Source organism: Lactuca saligna, chromosome 4, assembly GCF_052625555.1.
Source record: "Lactuca saligna cultivar CGN05327 chromosome 4, ASM5262555v1, whole genome shotgun sequence".
NCBI classification, from domain to species: Eukaryota; Viridiplantae; Streptophyta; class Magnoliopsida; order Asterales; family Asteraceae; genus Lactuca; species Lactuca saligna.
The window spans coordinates 108,939,174-108,951,676 of record NC_136420.1 but is presented as its reverse complement, the minus strand read 5'-3'; the positions used below and the strand labels follow the sequence as shown (position 1 = coordinate 108,951,676).

Sequence of the window (12,503 nt, the reverse complement as noted above, 5' to 3'; positions counted from 1 at the left end):
GGAGGAGATTTTAGACAAATTCTACCTGTTATTCCTAATGGAAGCAGGCAAGAGATTGTTAATGCTTCATTATGTTCCTCTTACATTTGGTCAAATTGCAAAGTGTTAACATTGACAAAAAAACATGAGGTTAAGTGTTCTCGCATCCAATATTCAAGAAACGACAACTTTTGCAAAATGGATTTTGGATATAGGAGAAGGAAAGGTTGGTGGTTTAAATGATGGAGAGACAACTATTGATATTCCTGATGATCTTCTCATTGTTGATTCTACTGATCCTATTGGTTCATTAATTGAATTTGTCTATCCTTCTATCGTTGAAAATGCCAAGAATCCGATTTATTTTCAAGAAAAAACAATCCTTGCACCGAAAAATGAAGTCGTTCAAGAGATTAACGAGCGTTTGTTAAAATTATTTCCAGGAGCACAACAGGAGTATTTAAGTTCAGATAGTCTTTCACATGCAGATTTTGTTCATGATAACATCGATGAAACTTTATACTCCCCTGATGTTCTAAATGGTCTTAGACCTTCAGGTATGCCAATTCATAAGTTGGTATTAAAAGTCGGTGTTCCAGTTATGTTACTAAGAAATATTGATCAAAAATCTAGATTGTGCAATGGAACAAGGCTACGGGTTATTGCATTGGGCAAACGTGTTATAGAAGCTGAGATAATATCTGGAAGTAATATCGGAAACCGTACGTTTATTCCAAGAATGTCTTTGACGCCTTCGGATAAAAGGATTCCTTTCATATTTCAAAGACGACAATTCCCATTGGCTGTATGTTTTGCGATGACAATAAATAAAAGTCAAGGACAATCACTATCGAAGGTGGGGTTGTTTTTGAGACAACCAGTATTTACTCATGGCCAGTTGTATGTTGCATTGTCGAGAGTGAAGAGTAAAGATGGATTAAAAATATTAATTTTAGATAAAGATGGTAAACTTACCAATAAGACATCTAATGTTGTATTCAAAGAAGTCTTTGGAAATTTATAATTCATAAAAATAAGTCTCATTATTTTGATGTTTGTTTTTATTATCTTACCTACTTATTCATCATTTTGTTTTTTATATTTAGCAATTTTTATTTAATCAATATTAAATGTTTATAACATTATTGTCATCATCATTTTATAAATACGTACGTTTTTTTATTTATTTATAATTCTAAATAGTTAATTTATTGTTTATATATTTTTTGTCTTTATGTTAAATTAATACTACAAAACATGTAATGTTTAACAAAATATATTATTTTTTTTAAAAAAAAACCCGTGTATTACACGGGTCTCACACCTAGTACAGCAATAAAAAAAGATAAAATAAAAAAAGATAAAATAAAAAAAGATAAAATAAAGAAAAACTAAAAATTATCGTCGACAGCAGGATTCGAACCTGCGCAGGCAAAGCCCAACAGATTTCGAGTCTGTCTCCTTAACCACTCGGACATATCGACTCATTTGTTTATTTGTGGACAGATATGAATATAAATACAATTTATAATCTCCATAGCACCATACATAATGGGCTAATTTATTAGAAGGTTGACGTTTTTCATTTAGTCTTTATTATTTATATAAAAGTCCAATTACATCTCATATCTTTTTAAATATATAACTAGTTTCATGATATTCATTACTGAACAAAAAAGCGAATCAATGATTTTATTTTATTTTTGGGATATTATATAAGTGACTAAATAAATATAAAATAAAAGTTAAATAACAAATGTAATCTATAAATACTTTCACATTTAATGAAAATTAGTATTTAGTCTTTGCAAAGTGGAGTACCAAAATGTTAAAAAACAAAAACGATTCAAACAAATATGTCTATTGTTTGGTATAATACTACATACAACAATTCATTAAAAAATTATAATAATAAAAAATCATATTAATAAAATAAAAACTATAAAAAAATACAAGGGACCAAAAACGCAACTTTAAAATACTTAAAACATCAAAATCATAACTTATAAAATATTAATAACTAGTATTTAAGCTCGCACTTTGCCACCGGTTCTTAGGTGTTTTTAACTGCGTATTAGACATAGAATTGATTAAACCAATATATCATATCACATATAACACGTAAAAAGTATTAAAAAGGTAAGCACAAAAACACTTTTGATTAAATCTAAGACCAAACCATAAAATATAAATTAAAATTAAGAAAAACAGGTTTTGTATTTGAACAAAAAGAGCAAAAAAGAAAATCATATTGTTGAAAATTATAAATAAAATAAAATATTTGATCATATTTTGATTTGTGACGGACATGGTCCACAACACAATAAGTAGTAGTTTTTTTTTGTTCTCAAAATGTCAAAGATTTAAAATGACACTAATGTTCTATAATGTTTCTAGGACTGGTCGATTCAGTCATTAAAGTTATTTTAAATCATTTAGCATTAAATACTAATATAGTTCAATACATATCGATTGAAGGCAAACGAACAGTAAGCTGTGTCGTTAGACCTTTCTGGATGGTGTGTACCTTCCATCTCGCGGGTCCGAAAAAAAGTTCACTGACGCTTCTTTCTTCACAAAAATACCAACATGCCGACAAACATCAAAGAGAACATCTCGAACCAATCATGTCTGTACTTGAAACCAGGTAGCTCTCTACAATGAACCGCGTGTTTCCCAAATGTATCCAAACATGACTTGTGGCAAACTAAGCATATCTCGTCAATTAGGAATAGGGAATCATGAGGTGGTAATGAAGGATAGTTCGGTACTCCACAGGAGACATATGCTGGCCAAGACCATCAATAGAGATAGTAGAAAATCATGAGCATGAGGTGCTTGCAAACACTTAAAGACCACTTTCTGTCTGACAGTCATGTCAAAGTCGACTTCCATATCTTGGACGATTTTGCTAAAAAAGGCACACGCCAAAGCTTTTTTGGGGTTTAGGGGGGGGGGGGGGTTATCCTTAGTAATGAAACCGCTACAGTCAAATCCCAGAATCGTATCGCGAAGGTCAGAAACAACCTGTCTTTTTAGTCACTATGACCTATTATAGTAGGTTCTAGTGGGCACATTAGTCCACATAGATACATTGATTATTTTAATTATTGATAATTGTAAAAAATAAGGAAATGTGGATTTATAAGAAACATAGATAGACAACACCATCTTCATGTCTCTTCTCTTTTCTTGTACAACATTCGTTGCACTGCCTAAATCATGTTCTTTGTTACCGTTCCTTTTTTTTTTTTTCCTGTCGTCCATCATCCGTCTTCCTCCATGAGTTCTAAGGATTCTCGTACAACTTGGTAAGTAAATCTCTTCCCACACTTGATTTCTTTACACTTCTTCACTCAAATCATGAGTTCCTTACACAAATATCGTCATATTTGTTGTTAGATCTTCGAATCTTCAAGCATCAACTAAGTGTTCTTCAGTTGAACACTTCTTTTCTTGACCATCCATCTTCTAAAATCACTCAAGGTGAGTTCATACCCCCACATTTTCCTATTTTATTCAAGTTTTAGGGGGGAGAATACAAGTTAAATCACTAACAACATAACTAAACTCAAACAATAGCTTTCAATAGAAAACTTAATGTTCATTCACGAACTGTTTTGAGAATCTCAAAATTTTTAGTTTTCAAAACTGTATTATGTGCAAATATTTCAGGTTTATACCTTTAAAATGACTACTTGCATATATCCATACGATTTTTCTACAATTTATGGTGATTTTTACAAAATTGTCTATCACTGTAGCTACGAATTCGGACCAGTCTGTGAATATGGACACTTTCACACAAGTTAGAGACATCTAAAAATCATAATAAAACTTATGAACAAACTAGACACATTTTCTAAACTCTCATAGTTTCCGGATTAAATTTTCTACTTTGTATGATTTTTTTGTGATTTTTCCAAAACAGTACAGAAATGTTAAAAACAAGTTAACAGCTTACAACTTTCATCACACTTTGTAACGTATTGAGCAAAGTTTTAATTTTTGATAATTTCATATTTTACCTACTTTTTCCCATTGTGGTAAAATTATATAATAGAAAATACTCACTGATTGGTAGAGTCCTTGTCATTTCAAATAATACAAGATAAGGCATGATAAACATTGGATAAGTCTGATAACTGTATTTTCTTATATTACTTCAGGAACCAACCCGCAATCGTAGCTCTCAAAAACTCTGTTGAAATATGAAGCGCCATTTTAGATAAGTGATCATATAATTCTCCGCTCTCATGATATCAGCCGGATATATACATGGAACAATGTCTTACTTATTATCCAACGGTTTGTTTCTCGATTTACGATTTGTTTGACAAGGAACTTAATCGAACACATCAATCTAGTTCTAACCGGGCCCGATATATGGGTCAAAACAAAATCATCAAGGGGCCCATATATCGCTTCTATTTCTGGAAGGAACATATAAACTTCGACTCATATGCTTGTTCTACTACTTGTTGAATTATACACAAATGCACGTTTTATAACATCAATTTACTGATGCGTTTTCGTGCAATCAATGCACAACCAAATCATAGGCAACAACTCATATCTCTAGGTTTGAAGACTTACATGATATTATCATCTCACGATCACTCGAGATAAATTCCATGAAGTGATGCAAGTGAGAGTGGGTTTATTCCAATACTCATAAGTTATGAGCACTCATGAATGTTGTAGCAACCATTGCCATGTCTAAACACCTTTATCCATCTACAATCCAAATTCATGACAATCTTGACTCATACCTACTTTCGACGTATGAACGACTGTGGAAAGTTTGAATAAATTTATTATTCTGGAAGTCAAAACATGCATAACTGAAACAATAGTAAATAATTGACAATGATAGCAACACCTTACTCATAAATAAATCACAACTTTTATTTATCATCAAACGTCGATTACATTTTACAAGTTTCAGAAATAACTATCTAATATGTAAAACTAATATCGTCCCTCATCCCGATGCGCCTCGCATGCTGCAAATGTTTAACCCTCGTCAGACCCTTTGTAAGGGGATCCACAGGGTTCTCATCTGATGATACCCTCTTTGCCACGAGGAGTCCTTCTTCTATCTTGTGTCTTATGAAGTGATATTTTCTATCAATGTGTCGGGATCTTCCATGATCTCTTGGTTCCTTGGCTAAGGCAACCGCACTATTGCTGTCACAAAAAATCTCCATAGGCTCCCTAATAGCAGGTACAAATCCAAGATCTCCGATGAAGTTATTCAACCATATCGCCTCCTTTGTCGCTTCACTTGTTGCTATGTTCTCTGATTCACAAGTCGAATCAACTACTGTCTCCTATTTGGAACTCTTCCAGGTGATTTCCCCTCTATTTAGGGTAAAGACCCAGCCTGAAAGAGAGCGGAAGTTATCCCTGTCAGTCTAGAAGCTGGCATCACTATATCCCATTACCCTCAAGTCATCACTCCCACCAATGGTAAGGATCCAATCCTTAGTCCTTCGTAGGTACTTGAGAATATTCTATAGCGCAGTCCAATGAGCCTTGCCATGATTCCCCTGATATCTACTGACCATGCTCAAAGCAAAAGCCACATCAGGACGAGTACAAGTCATAACATACATGATTGAGCCAACAGCAGAAGCATACGGTACTTGACTCATCTTAGCTATCTCTTCCTCTGTACTCGGACTTTGAGTCTTACTTAGTTTGGAATTACTTTGGATCGGTAAATCTCCTTTCTTGGAATTCTGCATGTTGAACCTTTTCAACACTTTGTCCAAGTATGTACTCTGACTAAGTCCAATTAGTCTTTTACTCCTTTCTCTTAATATCCTTATCCCTAGGATATAGGCAGCGTCTCCAAGGTCCTTCATAGAAAAGCACTTCCCAAGCCAGGACTTCACTTCCTGCAAAGTTGGGACGTCATTTCCTATGAGTAGTATGTCATCCACATACAGTACCAAAAAGCTGACTATACTCCCACTAGCTCTGACATACATGCAGGAATCATCTTCGCTTCTCGAGAAATCAAACTCTTTGACCTTTTCATCAAAACAAAGAGTCCAATTGCGAGATGCTTATTTCAATCCATAAATAGATCTCTCAAGCTTGCACACCCTATTAGGATATTCTTGGCTGACAAAACCCTCTGGCTGAACCACATAAACATCCTCAGCCAACTTCCCATTAAGGAAAGAGGTTTTGACATCCATTTGCTATATTTCATAATCATGAAATGAAACAATGGTCAACATAATCCTAATAGACTTAATCTTTGCTACTGGTGAGAAGGTTTCATCATAATCAATACCCTGAGTTTGAGTAAAACCTTTTGCAACCAGTTGCGCTTTGTAAGTGTGCAACTTTCCATCCATGTTGGTCTTCTTCTTAAAGATCCATTTGTACCCGACTGTCTTACGGCCTGGTACATTGTTAACCAAGTTCCAAACTTGATTGTCATACATGGACTGTATCTCGCTATCCATGGCTCCTTCCATTTAGCAGATTTTGGGCCTGCCATGGCTTCTTTAAAACTGTTAGGTTCATCCAAATTTACCAGTGTACTATCACTGATAAACGTATCACCTTCTGTAGTAATGTGGAATCCATAATAGAAATCAGGCGTGTTCATAACCCTTGTAGAACGCCTTGGAGGCACAGACTCGTCAGCTGGCTCAACAGGAGTTTCCTCCTCAGGTTGATTGCTAGTGTCTGAGGTTCCTTCACCACTTGACTCTTGAATTTCTTCAAGATCAATTTGCCTCCCACTGTTTCCTTGGCTTTTAAATTCTCTCTCTCAAAATCCTCCTCTTCTTGCCACAAAGACCACATTCTCACTAGGTTTGTAAAAGAGGTAACCAAAAGAATTTCGTGGGTAACCGATGAAAATACACCTCTTACTTCGAGGTTTGAGCGTATCCTGATTCTTGCATCTCACGAAAGCCTCGCAACCCCAAATCTTGACATGATCTAGATTGGGAACTTTCCCAGTCCACATCTCGTGAGGTGTTTTGGTAACTGTAACACCGAAAATTTCAAACAAATTTCTCAATTTTTATAAAACATAATTCCATCGATATTCATAAAAACAACCATTTTAATTATCCAACAAAACAGTACAAAATACCAAGATCATAATATCAAGCTCCGAACGTGTGTGTATACGGATCAAGCCGGCGCCTTCCCGCGGTCATCACTAGTACCTGAAACAAATAACATCAACATTGTAAGCACAAGGCTTAGTGAGTTCCCCAAAATACCACATATAACACATATTAGCCACTCTAGGCTATAACTCTGTGGGTCCGTGCACCCAAACTCTGTGAACCCTCAGGTTCTAGCTCTGATAAACATGCACCACATAAATCACATAGAAATCATGCAGTACAACACACAACATACATAGCATACAAATACTCTATCACATAACTCTGGTTACCTACTCAAGGTAAAGTATAGTGAGAAGACTCACCTCGCGTATCTCGGTATCTCACGAATCCTGGAAATCCCTCGTGCTCGATCCTTTGAGCTCTAATCCTCCTATAACATTATATGCTTCTAATTAACACTTTATATCTCTAAGGTTGATTATCAAAAAGGAGTCAACACTGGTCAACTCTGGTCAATGGTCAACGGTCAACTCTGACCGGACTCGGCGAGTACCAAGGCGACTCGGCGAGTCTGGGCGTATACACCAATTTCCCTGGAATCCTCCCTTGACACGTCGAGCATTCACTCAACTCGACGAGTTCCACCTGGCATGAGTTGTGGGGCCACCACGACTCAACTCGCCGAGTCTCAAAACAACTCGGCGAGTCCAGTTTGACTCAATCCACCGATCCATTCTGACTCCCCCTTGACTCACTGAGTCCACCCTCCCCAACTCGGTGAGGCCACTCACTGTGTGGTCGGGCAACATTCATGCTACTCGCCGAGTCTGTTCTTCGGACTCGGCGAGTCCGTGCCATGCACTGACTCAATCTTGCTCTAAAGGTCAGATCCAGTCCATTAATCCATAGATCCAGTCCCTCCAAGCTCATTTAGCACGTAAAGTTACTATCTTGATGCACATACAACCTCTATATGACCATATATGATGTTTTTGACTCATTTACTACAACACAAGGTCATGGACTCCATTGTCATACATAAAGCTTGATGAGTGAGACTCTCTGGACCTCTATGGGTCCAGATCCATAACCTCAACTCAAGGAGGGAACCAATGGGCACCAAATCATCCCATAAATGACCATCATAAGCCCTAAATTGCATAATGCTTCACCAAACAGAAAATAGTCCGAGATCATACCTCTAGAGTGATGATCTAAGCCCCAAATCCACGAAATAGCAACCTCCTTTGCTTCCTCTTGCCTAGAGTCTCCTTCTTCTTGCTAAATAACACACACAAGGTCAAGAAATGCTCCTTTCTCTTCACAAATTGCTCAAGAGCACAAGGGTCTCTCACTGAGGGTTGGGTGAGCACAAATGACGGCCATAAGGCCCCTTAAATAGGCCTCAAACCCGGAAATTTAGGGTTTCATTACACAGCGCAGACTCGCCGAGTCCATATCCTGGACTCGCCGAGTCCAGGCGTGCTTCATTGCCCAAATCCGCGTCCCTACTCGGCGAGTCTGAGCTCCAACTCGCCGAGTCCCCCTCACAATTCAACAAAATTAAATTTACAAGATACCTGGTAAAATCCGGATGTTACAACTCTCCCCCACTAGAACTAGACTTCGCCCTCGAAGTCTCGCTCTAAAACAGCTCCGGATGCTGCTCCCGCATCATACCCTCCGGCTCCCAGGTCATTTCTGATCCCCTCCGATGTTGCCACTGAACCAATACCAGAGGTACCTCCTTGTTCCTCAAAATCTTGATCTTCCGATCCCTAATAGCCACTGGTCTCCCAGCATAATTCAGGCTTGCATCCACCTGAATATCCTCTAATGGAACCACTGCCGACTCATCGGCTATACATTTCCTCAACTGCGATACATGAAAAGTGTTGTGAATCTGCCCCAACTCTGCTGGTAACTCCAGCCGATAGGCTACCCGGCCTACCCTTGCAATCACACGAAACGGACCTATAAACCGGGGTCCCAATTTGCCCCTCTTCCTGAACCGGATCACTCCTTTCCAAGGAGAAACCTTCAGGAGAACGAAGTCGCCGACCTGAAATTCCAGCTCGGACCGGCACCTATCCGCATAACTCTTTTGTCGGCTCTGAGCAGTCAATAACCTCTGTCTGACCAGCTGTATCTGCTCTGTCGTCTGATTCACGATCTCTGTACTACCCATTACCCTTTGCCCAACCTCTCCCCAACATATGGGAGTCCGACACCTCCTACCATACAACAGCTCAAAGGGCGGCATACCGATGCTCGAATGATGGCTGTTATTGTAGGAAAACTCTGCCAAGGGCAAATACGTGTCCCAACTACCCCCAAATTCCAATACACATGCTTGAAGCATGTCCTCAAGTGTCTGAATCGTCCGCTCACTCTGGCCGTCGGTCTGGGGGTGGTATGCGGTACTAAAATGAAGCTTAGTATCCAACTCCTCATGAGATTTCTTCCAGAAACGGGAAGTGAAACGCACATCGCGATCTGAAACAATCGAGATCGGCACTCCATGCCGAGATACAACCTCTCTCACATAAATCTCCGCTAACTTCTCCGCCGAAGAACTCTCACTGATGGCAAGAAAGTGAGCGCTCTTTGTCAACCTATCCACAATCACCCAAATTGCATCGACTCCTCTGGCAGTCCTCAGCAATTTGGTGATGAAATCCATAGTGATCTGTTCCTATTTCCACTCGGGAACCTCCAATGGCTGCAACTTGCCATGCGGTCTCTGGTGTTCGGCCTTTACCCTTCGACAGGTCAAACACCTCTCGACAAACCATGCGACATCCCTCTTCATACAAGGCCACCAATACTCCTTTCTTAAGTCCAAATACATCTTCGTAGCCCCGGGATGGAACGAGAATTTCGATCTATGAGCCTCCTCCATCAATGTAGTACGCGTACCGCCCACAAACGGTACCCAGATCCGGCCCTGATACGTCATAAGCCCTCGACTATCCGATACAAACTCAGAAACCAACCCAACGACCCGCTCTCTCTTCTGCATCTCCGGACGCACAGCCTCGGCCTGTGCCCCACGAATGGCGTCCAGAATTGGAGCTATCACGGTCAATCTCAAACATACATTTCGCAGTGGAGTACTCTCCGCCCTGCGACTCAACGCATCGGCTACCACATTAGCCTTGCCCGGGTGGTACAAGATCTCGCAATCATAATCCTTGACCACATCTAACCACCTCCTTTGCCGCATATTAAGGTTAGGCTGATCCATCAAGTACTTCAAGCTCTTATGGTCTGTGTAAATCGCACAACGAACCCCATACAAGTAGTGCCGCCAAATCTTGAGGGCGAACACCACTGCCCCCAACTCCAAATCATGTGTGGGGTACCTCGTCTCGTGAGGCTTCAACTGCCTCGATGCATATGCTATCACATGTCCCTTCTGCATCAGCACCGCTCCCAGTCCTAAAATCGATGCATCACAGAATACCACAAAATCTTCCATCCCTTCCGGAAGAGTTAATACCAGAGCTTCACACAACCTCTGGCGAAGCGTCTCAAAGGAGGCCTGCTGCTCGGGACCCCATAAAAAGGTAACACCCTTCCGGGTCAATCTGGTGAGTGGAACCGCAATCTTGGAGAAATCCTTAATAAACCTCCGATAATACCCTGCCAACCCAAGGAAACTCCGGATCTCAGAAGGTGACCTTGGCACCTCCCACCTCATCACTGCGTCAACCTTGGCCGGATCGACCAATATCCCCTTCTGGTTAACGACATGTCCCAGAAACTGGACCTCCCGCAACCAGAAATCGCACTTGGAAAACTTTGCATAAAGTTTCTCCGATCTCAAAACTCCAAGAACCTCCCTCAAATGCTCCTCGTGCTGCTCTCTAGATCTCGAATATACCAGAATATCATCAATGAACACAATCACCGACCGATCCAACATCGGCCGACATACCCTGTTCATGAGGTCCATGAACACAGCCGGGGCATTGGTGAGCCCAAAAGGCATCACCACAAACTCATAATGCCCATAACGCGTCCTGAATGCTGTCTTCTGGACGTCCTCGTCCCGCACTCTCACCTGATGATAGCCCGACCTCAAATCAATCTTGGAGAACCAAGATACTCCCTGTAACTGATCGAATAAATCGTCGATCCTCGGCAACGGGTAATGGTTCTTGACCGTCAGCTTATTCAATTCCCGGTAATCAATACACATGCGATGCGAGCCATCTTTCTTTTTCACAAACAGGATGGGTGCTCCCCACGGCGAGCTACTCGGCCGAATAAACCCTTCCCCAGCAGCTCCTGAAGCTGCGAGGATAACTCTTGCATCTCTGGAGGCGCAAGGCGATACGGCACCTTAGCGATAGGCGCAGCTCCCGGAACCAAATCGATACCAAAATCCACTTGCCTCACGGGAGGCACACCTGGTAACTCTTCGGGAAAGACATCTGGAAACTCACGCACCACCGGAACTTCATCCATCGAACTCGGTCTCTCGGAGATCACTCGCGTATCCATCACATACACCACAAAACCCTTATAGTCCTGCTGTAAGCACTGCCTCGCCCTAGCAGCCGAACAAAAGGCTGATCCAGAACGTGTACCCTCGCCGTAAACCGAAAGAACTCCCCCACTAGGATCTCGTATAGTCACCAGCTGACGCTCGCAATCGATAACCGTGCCGAATCGGCTCAACCAGTCCATGCCCACTATAACACAGACATCACCCATCGCAATAGGAATCAGGTCGATCGGGAACTCAACCCCAAAAATCTCCAATACACATCCCCGGAGGACCTCCGTGGCACAAATCACTCTGTCGGCGGCTATGGAAACCCGCAGGGGCCGACTCAGTGCCCCACGACTAACACTGATATGCTGACTAAATGTCAAAGATACAAAAGATCGACTCGCACCCGAGTCAAATAACACTAAAGCAGGTACAGAATTCACAAGGAAGGTACCTATGCATAGCATAATATAAGCATAATATCTCAACACCATAAATAAATAATGAAAAGGAAGCATACCAGCCACAACGTCGGGTGCAGCGCGGACCTCTTCCGCAGTCAGCTGAAAGGCTCTCCCCCGAGCCCTCTGTGCCTCGGCCTTCACGGGCCGACTCTCTGTAGCAGTAGCTCTGATGGCGGCGGGAGCAGACCCCTGAGATGCTCCGCGCAGTAGCGGACACTCTGACTTCCGGTGTTCGGTCTGGTTGCAGTGGAAGCACACTGCAAATCCCTTGGGGAAGTCCTTGGCCATATGCCCCTCCTTGCCACATTTGTAGCAAGATCCTGCTCGACAGACTCCATCGTGACCCTTGCCGCACTTTCCACAAGTGCGGCCCTTCTGGCTCCCGGGTTTGGGATCAGCGGGCTTGGCCCGCTTGGCTGCCGGCAGGGACTGTGCCGGCCGCCGATCCCTCCC

The 12,503-nt window shown here is 41.2% G+C and overlaps 1 protein-coding gene and 1 non-coding gene across 2 annotated transcripts; one reads left to right on the top strand and one right to left on the bottom strand.

Moving 5' to 3' along the window:
* Nucleotides 1-124: 124 nt before the first annotated feature.
* On the top strand, nt 125-1,003 carry LOC145040016 (uncharacterized). Its single transcript, XM_078988011.1, has one exon. It carries the CDS (start codon nt 125-127, stop codon nt 1,001-1,003), a length of 879 nt encoding a protein of 292 aa, XP_078844137.1.
* A 378-nt stretch (nt 1,004-1,381) lies between these two features.
* On the bottom strand, nt 1,382-1,463 carry TRNAS-CGA (transfer RNA serine (anticodon CGA)). The gene has a single exon. It is a non-coding gene; the product is annotated as a tRNA-Ser (tRNA).
* Between the last annotated feature and the right edge of the window lie 11,040 nt (nt 1,464-12,503).